Source organism: Aquarana catesbeiana, linkage group LG13, assembly GCF_042186555.1.
Source record: "Aquarana catesbeiana isolate 2022-GZ linkage group LG13, ASM4218655v1, whole genome shotgun sequence".
NCBI lineage: Eukaryota > Metazoa > Chordata > Amphibia > Anura > Ranidae > Aquarana > Aquarana catesbeiana.
Genome location: NC_133336.1, coordinates 200,463,414 through 200,482,378, shown reverse-complemented (window position 1 = coordinate 200,482,378; position 18,965 = coordinate 200,463,414). Strand labels below are relative to the sequence as shown.

The following is an 18,965-nucleotide window of genomic DNA, read 5'->3' as shown; positions in this document are numbered from 1 at the left end:
GACTGCGGACATACTGCAGGAGACACTCAGAGACTGCGGACATACTGCAGGAGACAATCAGAGACTGCGGAAATACTGCAGGAGACACTCAGAGACTGCGGACATGCTGCAGGAGACAATCAGAGACTGCGGACATACTGCAGGAGACACTCAGAGACTGCGGACATACTGCAGGAGACAATCAGAGACTGCGGACATACTGCAGGAGACACTCAGAGACTGCGGACATACTGCAGGAGACACTCAGAGACTGCGGACATACTGCAGGAGACAATCAGAGACTGCGGACATACTGCAGGAGACAATCAGAGACTGCAGACATTATACAGGAGACAATCAGAGACTGCGGACATACTGCAGGAGACACTCAGAGACTGCGGACATACTGCAGGAGACAATCAGAGACTGCGGAAATACTGCAGGAGACACTCAGAGACTGCGGACATGCTGCAGGAGACAATCAGAGACTGCGGACATACTGCAGGAGACAATCAGAGACTGCGGACATACTGCAGGAGACAATCAGAGACTGCGGACATGCTACAGGAGACACTCAGAGACTGCGGACATACTGCAGGAGACACTCAGAGACTGCGGACATACTGCAGGAGACAATCAGAGACTGCGGACATACTGCAGGAGACACTCAGAGACTGCGGACATACTGCAGGAGACAATTAGAGACTGCGGACATACTGCAGGAGACAGAGACTGCAGACATTATACAGGGGATGGTCAGAGAACTTTCAGCAATGCACAGCTTTACAGTTAAATAACACAGCTCAGGTTTTAAACATTCAGGCATTCTATGGTTGTAAGGACATACCTGGCCAGCCAAACTCATTACATACATTCAAGACTGTGGGCGGGGCTTCCACTCTCTGCTCTCACTAAAGCAGCTGGGAGCTCCACTGATGCTTTGTTGGGTGGGCCCACATCACCCGTGAATTGTCGCCCCGATGACAGCTTTGCAGAGCGCACAGAGGACATGGGAGGATGTATTCCGCGCTAGCCAGCTGAGAGGGGCGGGGCCGGGAGCTCCACTGACGCTCTGACCCCGCCCACGTGCAGCCTGTGTACTGGGAATAGAGCGCCTGTAGTGAGAGCCAGTGATCGGAGTGGGAGTGTCATTGGAGCTCCCGGCTCCGCCCCCGGACCTCTGTATTCACCAGCCAGTATAGAGGGGTCGAGGCCGGAAGCTCCACTGACACTCGCACTCCAATCACTGGCTCTCACTACAGAAGCTCTTTTCCGAGTACACAGGCTGCACGTGGGCGGGGTCAGAGCGTCAGTGGAGCTCCCGGCCCCGCCCCTCTCAGCTGGCTAGCGAGGAATACATCCTCCCGTGTCCTCTGTGCGCTCTGCAAAGCTGTGATCCAATTCACGGCTAGCGCGGGCCCCCCAAGAAAGATTGGGCCCGGGGCAAGTGCCCCGTTTGCCCTGCGCTAAAGACGGCCCTGAGCATACACAAGCCTTTATGATGTTATCATTGATAGCTTTCCATCTCCTCTATCCGACCACCAGATATCAGTAACACTCTCGGTTAATATTGTATCACATATGGGAGGAATAAAATATCCATATAGCGTAATATTGCTAAAATAATTTTATTAATATCCAAATATCTCCCCCCTTTGTAAAAACTACGTACCAAATATACAATGAATAGAGCATTTGTAATAAAGTGCACTGTGCCTGTTATCCCGACTCCCGGGAGGTTTTCCAGAGCACTCACTGAGTACAGCTGACTGCTTACTTCCTGGTTCCTCTCCGGTGCGTGGAACGCACGCGTCACTTCCGGTAGATTATGTCAATGACTCGTTTCGGCACTTTCGGACGTCGTCTGAGGGCGTAATCTACCTTTTGGTAAGACAGTATTTATACAAGTGATAGGTTCGGCAGCCAATGGGAAAAGACCTACTGACAAGCCCATACCACACAGAAATCAGCGCTTGTAGAGCTGTCAGCAGTGGGGAACAAGGACCTTTATCACCCATAATATATCTAGGCTGCTTTAAACAAATCACCGCCGGCTTCTTAAAGGGAACATGACTTCTATGTCTATTATAAGACCATACCTTATAAACATTTATCCTAACACCAATATACAATTATCATGCAGATACTATTCCATGTATACCCATAAGATAAATCAAGACATGTATAATTTTCTGATGGAGCGTATACATCCGCCTGCATGTTAATTTGTCCTGTTTCAACTTACTGTTACCATATAGGGCAACAGCCCTCAGCATTGATATGGACATCAGGACAAAAAATACATGGAGGATGTAGTACAATGGCATTAAGCACACAATAGCAATATGAAAAAAAGGTACATGATCTCCATAATACCAAAATATAAGCAATGTGTGACCAATAGATTAGACAGTAAAATACATATTATCTAAAATAATTGTTATCTAAAAAATCTAAAAAGACATTATCTAAGATAACTGTTGTCTAAAAAGATACTTGTTATCTAAAAAAAATATATAGATTCTGACCTTCATATAATTGAAAAAGTAAACATTAAAAAATTAAAAATCTAGATGTAATACCTCCGTTTATTCTTACTAAATATATGTGACAGAGACTACTCAGAGTTATTTATGCAAATAAATACTATGTGTCACTGATAAAACAATTTATATCTAGCTCTATGTTAAGGCCTCTGGGGGAAAGTACGTCTACGGAATAAATCCACCGAGTTTCATGTTTGGATAATTCTCGGATACGATTCATACCTCTCCAATGAGTTTGGAGATGTTCCACACCCCAAAATTCCAACCCCGTGGGGTCCATATTATGCTTCAACTTAAAATGTAAAGACACATTGTGGTCTTTGTAACCTATTTTAACCTATTTTATTACAAATGCTCTATTCATTGTATATTTGGTACGCAGTTTTTACAAAGGGGGGAGATATTTGGATATTAATAAAATTATTTTAGCAATATTACGCTATATGGATATTTTATTCCTCCCATATGTGATACGATATTAACCGAGAATGTTACTGACATCTGGTGGTCGGATAGAGGAGATGGAAAGCTATCAATGATAACATCATAAAGGCTTGTTTATGCTGGATTTTTGGTGAGTGCAATCCCATCGGGGGAGTCAGTTTCTGCAAGAATGGGCCAGTATTTAGATTGTTTTCTACAAAAGAGCGTCATGAGTACTCGCTCGTATCTTAGGGATACTAAAAATTTCCTGAATTTTTTGCAGAATGTTGATCTAACGGGTAAATCACAGGTCCTTCTGGTTATCCCCCTCACATGGTGATTATTCTTGGTGAAAGAAGTTCTTCACTCCTACAGAACACAGCTATTTGAACTTTCCTAAATCTTCTTAACTACTGGTCTTATTTTAAATGTCTGGGAAAATCTGACACATAGCGCTGCTGCAATAAGAAATCAGAGACTTGGCACCAATTTTATTTTATGATTTATTGCTTATTTATATATGTTTTATTATTCTAAGTAGCTGCTCTAGTTTACTACATTAGATTTTGGATTGGCTCTTGGTGCAGAGTAATGTGAGGTAGAGGTGGTATATTTCCACACATTTTTGGCATACATTAGGTTTTTTTTTTTTTCTCTCCGCAGCCATGGATGTCCTCTGTTATTTAAGTAGTAGACACAGAGATGTGAACGCTCTGTTCACTAATAATGAACCTACCACCATTGAGGTTAATTACAATGGAGCATTGTCAGCATTGAGCCACACTTTAGAAAAACAAGTATGCACCTGGTGGGATATTTGCACTCTTGAGCAATACATAAAAGAGAAAATTATCATAAGAAGCCTAAGGTGGGATGTTGCCCCACAGGATGGTCTGGATGATCAAGGCTCAGCTCAGGAGTGGCTAGATTTTTTCAATGGAGTGAGTTACAAATTACAAGAACTAGTACTCCAAAGGAAAAAACGTAAAATGGCAAAAATAGAGTTAAAAATTACTGACCTACAGCAACAATTAGAACCTATCAAAGACAGTCAGCAAATTATTGATTTTAATATTAGAGTCCAAAAGAAATTAGACTAAGTAGACAGAGAAACACAAAAAAAGAAAATAAAGAAATATCACAGGGATCTAGAAGATTTTAAAACAAACTGCATATATGCTTGGCAGCAGGTTCCCAGTAATAAAGAGTGGACTGATCAACCCTCTCAGAGATTGCAGGGCCCCTTACAAGCACCAAGCCAGTCTATTCCTAGGCCTACACCTATTAATCAATATGTGTATGATAATGAATATGCGGATGAAACCACACGTTCCCCCAAATTTTCTACACCCATCCAAAGAGGTGGTGGAAAAGGAAGAGGGCAAAGGAGAAATAACAAACAAAAGGGAAATAATCAAAAGGAATATTATCAACCAAATGCATTTGATATCCCTGTGTATATAATAAATTTCAGCCATTACAGGAATACCAGATGAATCAAGATAATCACACTAACCAACCCCAGCCTCGCCCTTTTATAGGGAGAGGGAGGGGGTTTCAACAAAGGGGACGGGAACTACCCCCACGCAGAGGAAGGCCCCCACCATACTCCCAGACCCCAAGTCAACACGGGTCCACAACCCTCAACCCAGCACAGGGGTCCACAACCCTGGAATCATCAAAAAATGCCCCATTGGAAGGAACAACACTCACAACAAGAAAAAGATCATCCCCAGCACGATGCTGTAATAAAAGGAAACACCGGGGTTGTAGGGCAGGATCTAGAATCCAAAAAAAGAAGAAGGGGGTCCGAGTAGGAGGTATTTTTAACCTCTCTGATGCAAAGTTAACACATAAGGAAATGAACATCTTAAATCTGGGTTTAAAATGCGGTCTAAAGAAGCCCATAATTAAGTTTGATGTCTTTATTGACATTCACAAATACATCAGAAAATTGAACATCAAAAAATACTTCATAGGTTGTAATTCTTCTTCTACCACCGGTACTGTTCGGAAGCCCAATGAAGTGATTAATAGTGGCCTGAAAAACAAATCTCTGTTCAATCCTCTTAATAATCTGAATCACCAAGTAGAGGTGTTCAAAGGATTAATTTTACGGGATTTGGAACACCTCAAACCAAATAAGGAGGTGAACATGAGACACATCAGTGAAGGCATCACTATGTTAGAAAAAAGAAAAGAAATCAACATAAGGCCAGCTGACAAGGGAAGAGGGGTGGTGATACTCCCAAAGGAGTTTTATCATGGTCAGATTATGGAGATGCTATCTGATCAAGTGACATATAAACCCCTCGAGAGTGATCCAACTCAATCCTATAGGGATCAATTAAAACTTTGGTGGATATGGGATCAAGAAGTGGCGTCTTAACCGACAAAGAGAAGCGTTTTTTAGTACCTTCGAGCAGCCGTATACCTACGCCATACACTCTGCCAAAGATTCATAAAGACCCCTCCAACAAGACCCATTGTAAATAGTATAGAGTCAGTTTCTGCAAGAATGGGCCAGTATTTAGATTGTTTTCTACAAAAGAGCGTCATGAGTACTCGCTCGTATCTTAGGGATACTAAAAATTTCCTGAATTTTTTGCAGAATGTTGATCTAACGGGTAAATCACAGGTCCTTCTGGTTATCCCCCTCACATGGTGATTATTCTTGGTGAAAGAAGCTCTTCACTCCTACAGAACACAGCTATTTGAACTTTCCTAAATCTTCTTAACTACTGGTCTTATTTTAAATGTGTCTGGGAAAATCTGACACATAGCGCCAATTTTGTTTTATGATTTATTGCTTATTTATACAATATTGAGTTGGCCCACCCTTTGCAGCTATAACAGATTCAACTCTTCTGGGAAGGCTGTCCACAAGGTTTAGGAGCGTGTCTGACCATGTTTGACCATTCTTCCAGAAGTGCATTTGTGAGGTCAGGCACTGATGTTGGATGATAAGGCCTGGCTCGCAGTCTCCACTCTATTTTATCCCAAAAGGTATTCTATCGGGTGGAGGTCAGGACTCTGTGCAGGCCAATCAAGTTCCTCCACCCCAAACTCGCTCATCCATGTCTTTATGGACCTTGCTTTGTGCACTGGTGCGCAGTCATGTTGGAACAGGAAGGGGCCATCTCCAAACTGTTCCCACAAATTTGGGATCGTGAAATTGTCAACATGTCTTGGTATGCTGACGCCTTAAGAGTTTCCTTCACTGGAACTAAAGGGCCAAGCCCAACCCCTGAAAAACAACCCCACACCATAATCCCCCCTCCACCAAATGATTTGGACCAGTGCACAAAGCAAGGTCCATAAGGGTCCTTTCACACTGGGGCGGTTTGCAGGCGCTATTGCGCTAATAATAGCGCCTGCAAACCCACCCGAAAGTGCCGCTGCTTTCATTCCAGTATGAAAGCCCCGAGGGCTTTCACACTGGAGTGATGCGCTGGCAGGACGGTAAAAAAAGTCCTGCCAGCAGCATCTTCGGAGCGGTGAAGGAGCGGAGTGTATACCGCTCCTTCACCGCTCCTGCCCATTGAAATCAATGGGACGGCGCGGCTATACCGCAACAGGCAACAAGTGTTATGTAAATTGTTCTTTACTAATGATAATAAATTATATCCAACATGTCATTTAGAAAATTCTCTTGTTTCAGTTTTTCACAAACAAGCCATTTTTGTTTAGAAGGAAAAATGTAAAATCGTCATCAAAGTCACAAAAAGAAAGCAACAAAAATGTACATTATTATGTATTTTTGCTGTATTTTATGTCAGCGTAATTCAAGCATAAATATATTGTTAATCATCGTTTTTGGTTTTAATAATTTTAACAATATTTAACAAAATCATATTTACAAGCAAATAAAAAAATGAAAATACACTCAATATTATCTAAAATTTAACTTTTACAAGAGAATTTTATATTTTTATGTTACATTATGTAAATTGTTCTTTACAAATCATCATAAATTATATCAAGCATGTAATGGAGAAATAATTTCCTTCCTTATTTTTCACAGAGTCTATTTGATGGATATAAAAGATAAAGTGTAATAATAAAATATTGTAAATCTGTATGCATATATTAAAGCAAAGGCCAATCCGAATTTTATTGTTTAATTGTTTAAATCTTATGAAAACACAAAAAGAAAGCATTAAAGAACAATACTGAAGAAGATACCGATCAGTGCTTTGTTGTGTAACATAATTTAAATCTAAATGCATGTAATTATCAGATGAAAGGTTTTCTAGCCTGACAAACCAGACTCATGCAGTCACCTCATTGGTTGTTGTTAATCTTCCTTTTTAGCCTAGAGTAATATAAAAGGATGACACTGAAAGGAGAAAGCGTAAAAGGAGAAGAAGGAGAACTGAAAGGAATTAAAGCAAATATTTTTTAAAGGTAAGAATTTTAGGTTGCTGTATCTGTATGTCCTTTTTACTAATTTTGTTGAGTTCATTTTAAAATACAATTTTATGTAAATATGTAAAAATCTTGTAACACTAAAATTCATTTTAACAGTTTATTTTTATTTTTTTTTCTAAGATTTTGTTGAGTAGATTAATGTTTAGCTATGTAGTATTACATTTGTCGTGTTCACCACCTAAAGGGCCGGCTGACTAGCCCCAAGGTTCTTTTCCGAAACCGGTGTATCAGCAGTCAGGCACACAGGATCAGTCACTATTCTGGCTCAATGTCTAGCCAGAAGACTAGCCAATGTCTGTCAAATTGTCTAGGGTAGGGGAGCCCAACCAGTGGCCCAGCTGACACATGTGGCCCACATAGCCCTCTGATACGCCACCTTTCTGTCTGGGTGGATCAGATCACAAAGTGGACACGGACCTGTCACCCTGTCATTCATTGTGGCCCACGATCGGTTACCAAGCTGCCTAAGTGGCCCTCGCTCTTCAAAAGGTAGGAGTATCGTTTGTTAAAGCTTTATTATAACAGCTTTATTATTGGACAGGGTATAGGGAAACTCTAGGATTCTCCAATAGCACACAACAGTAACACAAGGACACTATGAAGCTTTTTAAAGCTTCATAGTGCAATCTTTGCATCAGCAAATAGGGGACTGAGCTACACTGGGACACCATAGGAAATGTGCAAAAATCAGTGCTACTACCCATACAACACATAGATAGCAGAGCTTCCGGTTGCTCGATCCGCAGTCGCTTGCTGAGCAGAATAATGTAAGAAAGATTATCCGCACTCGGGTTGTTGCTCTTAAAAAATCTTCACTTTATTGAAAAGCCACAGTGTAAATGCAGATAAAATTAGTTAACATGTTTCAGCTTATAAGGCCTTAGTCATAACCCCCTATAAGAGTAAGGCCTTATAGGCTGAAACGTGTCAACTGATTTTATCTGGGTTTACACTGTGGCTTTTCAGTAAAATTAAGATTTTTTAAAGAGCAACAACCGTAGTGTGGATCATCTTTCCTACATTACACCATAGGAAATGTCCATGATTTGTAGCAAAAGCTGACACTGATGCACAAGGATAATAGCAGCACACAGTCACTAGGATCTCTCACACAGGCCTTTACTCACAAATGTCCCTGGACACTTGGATGCCTCCTTCCAATATCAACCAGACATTTCTCTCATGACCTCTCCAGACCAGATCCTTAGTGGAATCCCTCAATCAGTTCCAGCCAGGTTCAGTAGAATAAGCCCCCTAGCTCTAACACAGCTGGAACCTTGATTAAACACTAGAGCAAGCCCTCAGGTTTTGGCTTAGCTGGGACCTCGATGAACAAGTACAGAGACAAAGCTGGACTGCTCAGAAGGGCAGCAGCCCTTGAGGCTGGAAACTTCTCCTTCTAGACAAGAACCCTAGTGCTCCAGCCTCAGGCTATTTATGCCCTACCCACCCACCTACTGAGCACACTCCCTCAGGGATTGGCTTGGACTACATAAATATTCAGGCTGCTTGTTTGACTCTCCCAGCCCACTACATAATAGAACTCCAGAAGGCAAGGGGAAGCAGTCAAATCTGCAACCAGTGAGACACAACAGAGCCCAAAATAATCACAATCAGCTGCTCAACTGATTATAGGAAAGCTACAGGAACTAAATTTATTTAACCTAACTAGCAGCCTAACAAGGAGGGCACTACACGTTTTATATTATGTATTGTATTCTGTTTTTTCAGGGCAAAAGTATGGCAGACTACAGACTATTCGGCTGTATCTTCATAATAACTTTGTGTTTCCAAGGAATTAGGTCACAGGTTTGTAAAGTCTTGTCTAACTTTCTGGGGTTTTCTTTCTGGGGCTTTATTATAACAGTATAAAGATGTTTAATATTGTTTTCTTTTTTGTTTTGTTTTGTTACCACAGAGTCAAGTAATACAAGGTAAGATAAAAACTATAGTCTCTCAGTATAAGATTATTTATATGTGTTATAAAGGCTTTTTTGAATATGGTGGTTAAGATATCTGGGGAGGGAAATTTTTTTATGTAGAGCTCCCAAATCCACAATGGGCTGCAAAAATGTGGTCATACGGGTTTTTTTTTTTTTTTTAAGACGTGTTCAATGTTTGATAAACATCCTCCTAAGTACACATTTTAAAGTTTCCCATTGAGTAGGAAAAGGGTCAGATCAACTGAGTGATTTAATGTAAATTCCAGTGTTGTTTTAACCACTTTTCTGACCAGGCCTTCTCTGAAACTTTTTGTTTAAAAGTTTAAATCAGTATTTTTTGCTAGAATTTTACGTAGAACCCCCAAACATTATATATTTTTTTAAGCAGAGACCCTAGAGCATAAAATGGCAAATGTTGCAATATTTTGTGTCACACAGTATTTGTGCAGTGGTCATTCAAACCCAATTAAAAAAAAACAAAAAACTTAATTTTAAGCAAAAATTATTAATTTTATGTGATTATTATAATTTGTAATGCGATTATAAAACACCATTTATAAAAGATATAAAAGATATACAATATAAAAGATGATGGTAAGTCAAGTAAATAGATACCTAACATGTCATGCTTTAAAAGTGCGCTCGCTCATGAAATGGCGATAAATTACACAACTTAAAAATCTCCATAGGCGACACTTTAAAATTTTTACAGGTTACCTGTTTGGAGATATAGAGATACAGAAGAGGTCTAGCACTAGAATTGTTGCTCTCGCTCTAACATTCACGGTAATACCTCACATGGGGCACTTTAAAAAAAAATCTTATTTATTTACATTTTTTTCTTATTTTTACACTGTTCCTTTATTTTTTATTTTATTTTTTAACATAAATAAGGATGACAGGTTCTCCTGAGAGATCTGGGGTCAAAAAAGACTTCAGATCTCATATTTATCTTTAAAAGCAAAAGATTTAAGAAAAAAAAAATGCGTTTTTTTTTTTGTTTGTTTTTTTACTTTTGCTTTAAAGAAAAAATAAATTATTTACTATGGCCCGGGAACCGGAAGTGACGCCAGACGTCGCTCAGGTCCTTCAAGAGCATCACTCTTCTCCATACCCAGCTAACACCAGCGTCGGATTGCTCCAGGGCTTCTCCGATCGGTCAGGTAGGCACGGGAGCGACCGGGAAGTGGCAAGAGGGGGGCACCCCTCCCACCGCTTCCCGCGGTGAATCTGCCCAGCGGACCACTTTTATCTGAAAGAGAATCGCCTATAGTAAAAAAAATTACCAGACTTATGGCAGCTAGCTGCTGCCAAAACACCAGTATTTAACGTCAAACAAATTATGTATTTTTACTATAGGCCGGTCGGCAAGTGGTGTCTGCGATGCAAGGTTTATCATATAAGATATTGTTATTTAGTATCCAGTATATTTAGTGACCCCCAAAATGTATTGGCCGTATTTTAGCACAATACCAGTAAATTAATTTGGGTTCTTTTATCATTTGGTCTGACGTTCTTTCCACAAATGCACAATATATTCTGGTAACCTGCTGGGGTGCCCACTGGAGGGTAGCCTTGTCTGTCATAAGCATCCAAACCTGAGCCAGTGGGCTCTTGAAATGTTTTTTGGCCTCTCGCTACTTTGTATAAACTCATATCAAAGTCTCGGAGCCTTTTGGATGCCTTTTGTTTTTCATATATGAGCCCCCAATTAACATGACACTGTTTGCATAGTCCAGTGAATCCACCTGGATACAGAAACCAGTAGAGTGTTGGTCATGAATGGGTAAAAATACACTATATTACCAAAAGTTGTGGGACGCCTGCCTTTACACGTGCATGAACTTTAATGGCATCCCAGTCATCGTCCGTAGGGTTCAATATTGAGTTGGCCCACCCTTTGCAGCTATAACAGCTTCAACTCTTTTGGGAAGGCTGTCCACAAGGTTTAGGAGTGTGTCTATGGGAATGTTTGACCATTCTTCCAGAAGCCCATCTGTAAGGTCAGGCACTGATGTGGACGAGAAGGCCTGGCTCGCAGTTCCTCCACTCCTGTATCTCGGGGACACTTGAAACCCCAGCTTTGGATATTTTATGGTGCTAGTTCCACTAAGTTTGCACACCAAATTTGGGGTTCCTAGCACTAAGTGGCCCCGAGATACGGGGCCCCAAAGTCAGTCAACTGTGTGCATCTGCAGCAATGTCATTTCGGGACCATTTGGGTTCTGAGACCCCAAATTTTGGCTGCAGCTAGGGGGCATCTAGGAACCCTTAACTACCAAGTTTGAAGTTCGGGGGACCTATGGCTGCAAATGGACACAGTGAGGCATGCAAATGGGCACAGTGAGGCTGCAAATGGGCATTGTTGACCCTCTTTTAAACTTACAGTAGCTGTGCATTTCTCACCCTCGTCTTATACTCGGGTCACTAAGTTTTTCCCATTTTTTTTTTTTTGTGGTAAATTAGGGCCTCGACTTATACTCGTAAAGACTTATACTCGAGTATATACTGACGATGCTACATTTTTTACTCCGCAATTTTCTATATAATATGTGGAATATTTTATTAGAATCTTTGATGTAAAGTAATACGTGTCCACAGCAATTAAAATATTCCATTATATAATGTGATTATAAAAAAATGATGCTGCCCTCTAAAATGTAAAGAGTTAGAGGGCAATTAAGATTTAAGTTAGTTCGTATATGAAATACAACTATGGTTAGAACATTTAACCTTGTTTTGTAGGACGTGATTGCTCTGATATATGGCAGAAAAACAACAATGCAGCTCGTGGAGTCTATCTAATCCAACCAGATGGAGCGATTGCCCCTTTTCAGGTAAGACAACAAGAAAGTCTGACTGGGTGTCCACATAGAAATGTATGGGTGGAGGAGAGTGAAGGAGATATAAGGCAAGAGAGAGCAATGGGACCAAGGAAGCTGGGGGAGAATGTTCAACAAGTTGTTAAATATATTTAAAAAAAATATATACTACATGGCCTGGCTCATGACACCATACAAAAAACCTATGCAAACCCTACAGGATTTTTGGTGGAGTGGGGAAGAAAGGAATTAAGAAAGAAAGAGATTTATGGATGGAGGAAAGTATAGGAGATGTAGGACAAGAAAGATAAAAAAGAAACTTCATGGGATCAAGAAACTGGGGGAAAATGTGTAGCAAGTTGTTACATATATATATTTTTAAATATTTTCTGTAAATTTCCATATTACATGAGCTGGTTTATGACACCCTTAAGACTTTGTTATGATGCTTTGTGCTCCCCCTGCAGGTTTACTGTGAAATAACACAGAGTGGTGGATGGACTTATATCCAGTTTCGTAATGGCGTAGATGGAGTATATTTCAACAAACCATGGAGCAGCTATGAACAAGGATTTGGAAATGTCAATGGTAAACAGTCAACTGTGATGTCTGTATAATTACTGTTAATGTAAATGTAGTTTTTGCTTGTTTTTGATTGAGTGGGGCACAGGGGTAGATTTGTCTGGGGGGCATTTTCCCCCTGGGCCAGTACTAAGAAGATATGTTGAGCTGGTGGTCCCAGGCATATATACTCCACCATTCAGATATCAATTTGAGCTTAATCCAAGGAAACACATGCTGGGCATAATACAGCTACCCGCTTAGACTTGAAGTACAACATCTTGCAGGGGGAAGTCTTTTAGCCATTTACATTTTTGGTTGCAACAGGACGAACTGTGGACAATTTCAAGGGGTATGAATACTTTTTCAAGGCACTGCATGTAAATGAATGCTGAGAGCTGCAAAAAAAAGCTAATTCTGGAAAATGTACAAAGCTGTCTCCCAATAAACCGTGTCCTTTAAGGACACCCAACTTTGACCAGTTATGCCTATCAATCAGTGTTGGAACCATGGCACACTCTGCATGGTAGACTTTCTTTATTCTACAGAAATCTGTCCCTACAATGAAAAGGCTAATTGGTTGTGTTTGCCCCCTGGCCAAAGAATCCCAGTCCTCACATGGTGGGGAAGTATTAGAATCTCCTCCACCAGGGGAAGACTGGGACAACTTCCCCCACTTACTGCCATAGTCATAGGAAAATCTGCACCAGGAGCAAAGACAGCAATAAAACATTGACGGGGTTCTAGCCTTTCACTACTTTACTTAAAAACATCATTGTTTCTCTCTATTTTCTGTTGGAGGTTGTTTGTTTCCAATATTTTTTTATTAGTTATATATTGTTATTGCTAATTTATTATTCACGCAGGTGAGCATTGGTTGGGACTGAAAAATATGAACATCCTGACTAACCAGAAGAACAGAAAATGTAAACTACGTATTGACCTTCAAGACTTCTCCAATGCCACAGCCTACGCACAATATGACACCTTCAACATCGGCCCCAATTCCACATTCTATCCACTAACAGTAGGAGAATACTCAGGCACAGCCGGTAAGAGCCCAAGGCTTCAGTTTCCTTTTTTCAGGTGTATTCAGGCTAAAATGGAATAAGAAGTAGAACACAATATCAATAGAAAAAAAAGACAGCAAAAAATAGCAACTGGACGTATTGAATTCAGCTTAGGATGGATGCATGAAAGTCATTTTTTTAAGACCAGGGAAAGAGTAAATTCCTTGCCAATTTTATGTCCTGTTGTGTCCCTTTGACACAACAGGAAGTGATAAAATATAATTCTTAAATAAGGGAACATGTTTCTCCATTGGAGGATTTCCCCTCTATTCTTGTTCTTGTGTTTTGGGATTATTCATCACCTTCGGTATTACTCACAATGGTCACCAAGACATGGTGACCCCCCCTAGTGAGGACACAGACACCAAGAGTGCATTTTTGATGAGCAAAAAAAGTAGAGAGATAACAGCAAACTTTTTTGGAAACATTTCTCTTAATGGCCTTCACATCCGACAGGCATGCACTACATGTACCATTGAAGAGTTGATTTGGGACATCTTTAGCACACCTGTCGGTGTTGAAAAATTCTCTGTAGACTCTGAAACTGAAATTGAGAAACATGCTCTAGTCCAGTGGTCTCCAAACTGCGCCGCCTTGCTTGCCTTTATCTATCCCCTGGGGCAATATGTACAGTATGTCTCCCATTATTTTTCCCACTCATACTAACAATGGAGTACTATTTCTCCTACTGATAACAATGATAAGGCACTATTCCTCCCATTGATACCAATGATGGGGCACTATTCTCCTACTGATAACAATGATAAGGCACTATTCCGCTCACTGACACCAATTATGGGGCACTATTCCTCCTCTTGATGCCAATAATGGGGCACTATTCCTCCCACTGATACCAATGATGGGGCACTATTCCTCCCACTGATACCAATGATGGGGCACTATTCCTCCCACTGATACCAATGGTGGGGCACTATTTCTCCCACTGACACCAATGATGGGGCACTATTTCTCCTACTGATAACAATGATAAGGCACTAATACTCCAACTGATACCAATGATGGGGCACTATTCCTCCTTTTGATGCCAATAATGGGGCACTATTCCTCCCACTGATACCAATGATGGGGCACTATTCCTCCCACTGATACCAATGGTGGGGCACTATTTCTCCTACTGATAACAATGATAAGGCACTAATACTCCAACTGATACCAATGATGGGGCACTATTCCTCCTTTTGATGCCAATAATGGGGCACTATTCCTCCCACTGATACCAATGATGGGGCACTATTCCTCCCACTGATACCAATGATGGGGCACTATTCCTCCCTTTGACTTCAATGATGGGACACTTTTCCTCCCTTTGACTTCAATGATGGGGCACTATTCCTCCCACTGATACCAATAATGGGACACTATTCCGCCTACTGATAACAATTATAAGGCACTATTCCTCCCACTGATATCAATGATGGGACACTATTCCTCCCTTTGGCTTCAATGATGGGGCACTATTTCTCCCTTTGGCTTAAATGATGGGGCACTATTTCTGCCACTGACACCAATGATGGGGCCCTATCCCTTTCACTGATACCAATAATAGAGCAGTATTCATTTCACTGGGACCAATGATGGGGTATTATTCCTCCAACAGATACCAATGATTGGGCATGATTCCTCCAACTGATACCAGAGATGGGGCGCTATTCCTCCCACTGATATCAATGATAGGACATTCCTTTAACTCATACCAATGATAGAGCAGTATTCCTCCCACTGAAACCAATGATGAAGCACACTTCCTCAAACTGATACCAATGATAAGACACTATTTATTCGTCCACTGACTACATGTGCTATGTAATTTTGTTTTTACTGTCACTGACCACCAAGTCTGAGGCACTGGTTTTGCCCACTGATGCCAGGACATTTTCTACTCTGACCGATCACAATTTAGCCCCTATAGCATCTGAAGGCCAGTAAACTGGCCTTTTAGTTAGATAGTTTGGAGACCCCTGTACTAGTTAGTTGCAGGACACCCACCATGTCCTATCCATTAAGGCACTGGAATCCTTATGAAAAAAAAACGTTTTCCTTACCTCAAACTTATACAACAAATTTAGATTTCCTCTACCTCCACACCCCCATTTGAGCTAAAATGTATAAAAATGTCCAGGTTCTGCCACTGGAACTGAGTCGTGGCATGGAGAAAGGAGTGCTTTTAAATGGCTGCATCTAGATGAGCAGTCAGTAAGGACAACTTCCCAAACAAAGATCCCATTCTCCACAACTCCAGCTCCTAGAATTGGAAGAAAGCAAGAGGAGGATCTTAGTGGAGAAAAGGTTGGCCATTTCTTCGATGAGTTAAACAGGACAGAGCCTGCTTCTTCAGGAAGAAAACAGCTTCACAAGCTATAGGTGTTGGCAAAAATATGCAAAATTATAAAAAAAAAATCTATGTAAAACAGCAAGCCACTTGGACGAATGGAACCCGGGACCCCACATCTGCAATCAAAATAGCTCCCAGCGATGGAGGAGCCAAAACGGATCACACTATTTATTCACTCCAGTCATCTTGCTTGCTGATCCCTACAGCCATTGATGAAGGAGCTAAGGCGGATCATATGAGTTACTTACTTTTTGAATTATAGCTAGATGGTTGGATGACCACAGTATATTGCCTATTGAATCATTCTTTTATTTTGATTGGAGATATGGGGTCCTGGGGTCCATTTTGTCCACTTGGCTCACTGTTTTATATTGATTTTGATCATCTTGCACATTTTTGCCAACACTTATAACAGACACTTGTAAAGCTGTGTTTTTCCTGAAGAAGCAAGCTCTGTCCTGCGAAACGGGTCGAAGATATGGCCAAAATGACACAATGTATTAACTTAATTTTTGAGCTGTATCATTCTGTAATCCTTATAGACAGCTTTCTAAGTGTATAGACTAGGTGCATTTTGCATGTACAATTCACCCCTCTGCTGGGATTTTAATATTTTTTAATAAAGTCGTTATGCTTTTTAATCAGTTAATGACCGCCCACCGCATATATACTGCTGCAGGGTGGCCGCTCTGTGCCAGATCACGTACCTAGTACGCGATCTGACACTTCCAGGGTCTAGGGTGTGCGTGCACCCTGCTGGTGCCCCTCCCCCCGGCTGTGATTATACAGAGCGGGAGCCCAGAAACGGGTACCGCTGACTCAATGTCCACCAGCACCCTCCTATTTTACAAGGCACAGGCAGAATGACAATCTGCCTAAGTAAACAAGGCAGATTGTCGTTCTGTCAGAAGGGAAGACACAGATCCTGCATATCTGCTAAGCAGGAACATGGATCTTTACCTTCCCTTAGTAGTAGAACCTCCCTCACAGTGAGTAAGCACAACTCAGGCATACATTTAACCCTTTGATAACTTAACTCCTTCCCTGCCAGTGTCACTAGTACAGTGACAGTGCATACTTTTTAGCAGTGATCACTGTATTGGTGTCACTGGTCCCCAAAAAGTGTCAGTTAGTGTCCGATCTGTGCTATACCTTCCCATTACACCCTAGTCTGCCTTTAAAGTCCCCGTTGGGGTAATTATTCTCTCTGTTAGTGTCCGATCTGTCCACCACAATACCGCAGTCCCGCTATAAGTCACTGATCGCCGCCATTACTAGTAAAAAAAAAAAATAAATAAATAAAAATATTCCATAGTTTGTAGACGCTATAACTTTTGCGCCAACCAATCAATATATGCTTATTGGTTTTTTTTTTTTTTTTTTACCAAAAATATGTAGCAGAATACATATTGGCCTAAACTGGAGGAAGAAATTAGATTTTTTACATTTTTTATTGGATATGTTTTATAGCAGAAAGTAGAAAATTTTGTTTTCTTTACAAAATTGACGTTTTTTTTTTGTTTATAGCATAAAAAAGGCAGAGGTGATAAAATATCATCGAAAGAAAGCTCTATTTGTGGGGGGGGGGAAAAGACATCAATTTTATTTGGGTACAGCGTCGCACGAGCGTGCAATTGTCAGTTAAAGTAACGCAGTGCCGTATCGCAAAAAAATGACCTGGTCATGAAGGGAGGTAAACCTTCCGGAGCTGAAGTTGTTAATTCATTTATGGTGCGGTACCACTAAAGTCTACTTCATTTTTTTTTTCTGTTAGGGATTTTGTTCTGTTCATAGAAAAGGATGTGGTACCAGTAAATCTATTAAGCATAGGAGGAGGTCATTTTTTCCCCTTCTCCCTCCAGTTCTAATTATATTACGTGTCCAGATGTTTAAGATATGACCAATCCAATTCAGATTCAAGTGGAGACTCAAGATCCTAAAACAATGTCCAAACACCTAACTATTCTAACATTTCTTCTTGTAGGAGATGCATTCAATGGAACTCCAGCCTCAGAGAATCAGTATGGCAGAGCTTTCAGCGCCCAGGATATCGCCCATGATGGCTGCACTCCGAAATGTCGTATAGGTGACTTGGTATTTAAGAGCTGCAGTTACAGAGTGCAATCCGGCTGGTGGTTCAATGCCTGTGGATTGGCCAATCTCAATGGAAAGTACTACGCACCACCAAATCATTTGTACCAGGCGTCTTTTTTGTCTTGGCCAACATGGAGGTTTTTCGAATCTCTGAAATCCACAACAATGTCTGTGATTTGTAACTAGAGGGGAATTACAACAAGGGAAATTACTTCTGTAATTATTTCGAATGTATATGTATAACAATATTTGTATTTAGATTTGGATAGAGAAGGGGAAAGCCTGACAAAGATTCTAAACCCTCCTCGCTCTATCCAAAATTAGAAAAAATGTTTTTGTATGTATGTGCTTGAAAGCTGAAGTTTAATCTGCTGATAATTGCCTTCGTTGGTTCCTTCTTCCCTCACTCACGAACATTCTAATAAAAGTTTTGAAGAAAAAACCTTTCTGATTTTATTTCATATCTTATTTACCTTTGTTTTCCCTTAGCTTAATGAATAGGGATGGGTGAACAGTTCGGGCTGAATATTGGCTGTTCGCACATTCGCCAAACAACCGAATTATCAGGGAGTTCGACTGTTCGGCCCGCCGAACGACCACAATGCACTGCGCCACTGCACAGTGCATTGCCAGCCCTGATTGCATGAAGCAATGAAAGCTTTGCCCAATCAGGGAACAGAGCACTGTCAGAGGCATGTTTGGACGCTGTCATGATGACTCTATCCAATCATGGCTCATTGCTG

The 18,965-nt window shown here is 40.9% G+C and overlaps 1 protein-coding gene across 1 annotated transcript; it reads left to right on the top strand.

The window, feature by feature from the left end:
- Positions 1–7,275: 7,275 nt before the first annotated feature.
- LOC141117103 (fibrinogen-like protein 1) lies at positions 7,276–18,598 on the top strand. Its single transcript, XM_073609722.1, has 7 exons — positions 7,276–7,355; positions 9,111–9,188; positions 9,298–9,313; positions 12,068–12,159; positions 12,612–12,732; positions 13,572–13,757; positions 18,113–18,598. Exons 2-7 carry the CDS (start codon positions 9,120–9,122, stop codon positions 18,406–18,408), a joined length of 780 nt encoding a protein of 259 aa, XP_073465823.1. The 5' UTR covers positions 7,276–7,355; positions 9,111–9,119; the 3' UTR covers positions 18,409–18,598.
- Positions 18,599–18,965: the final 367 nt, after the last annotated feature.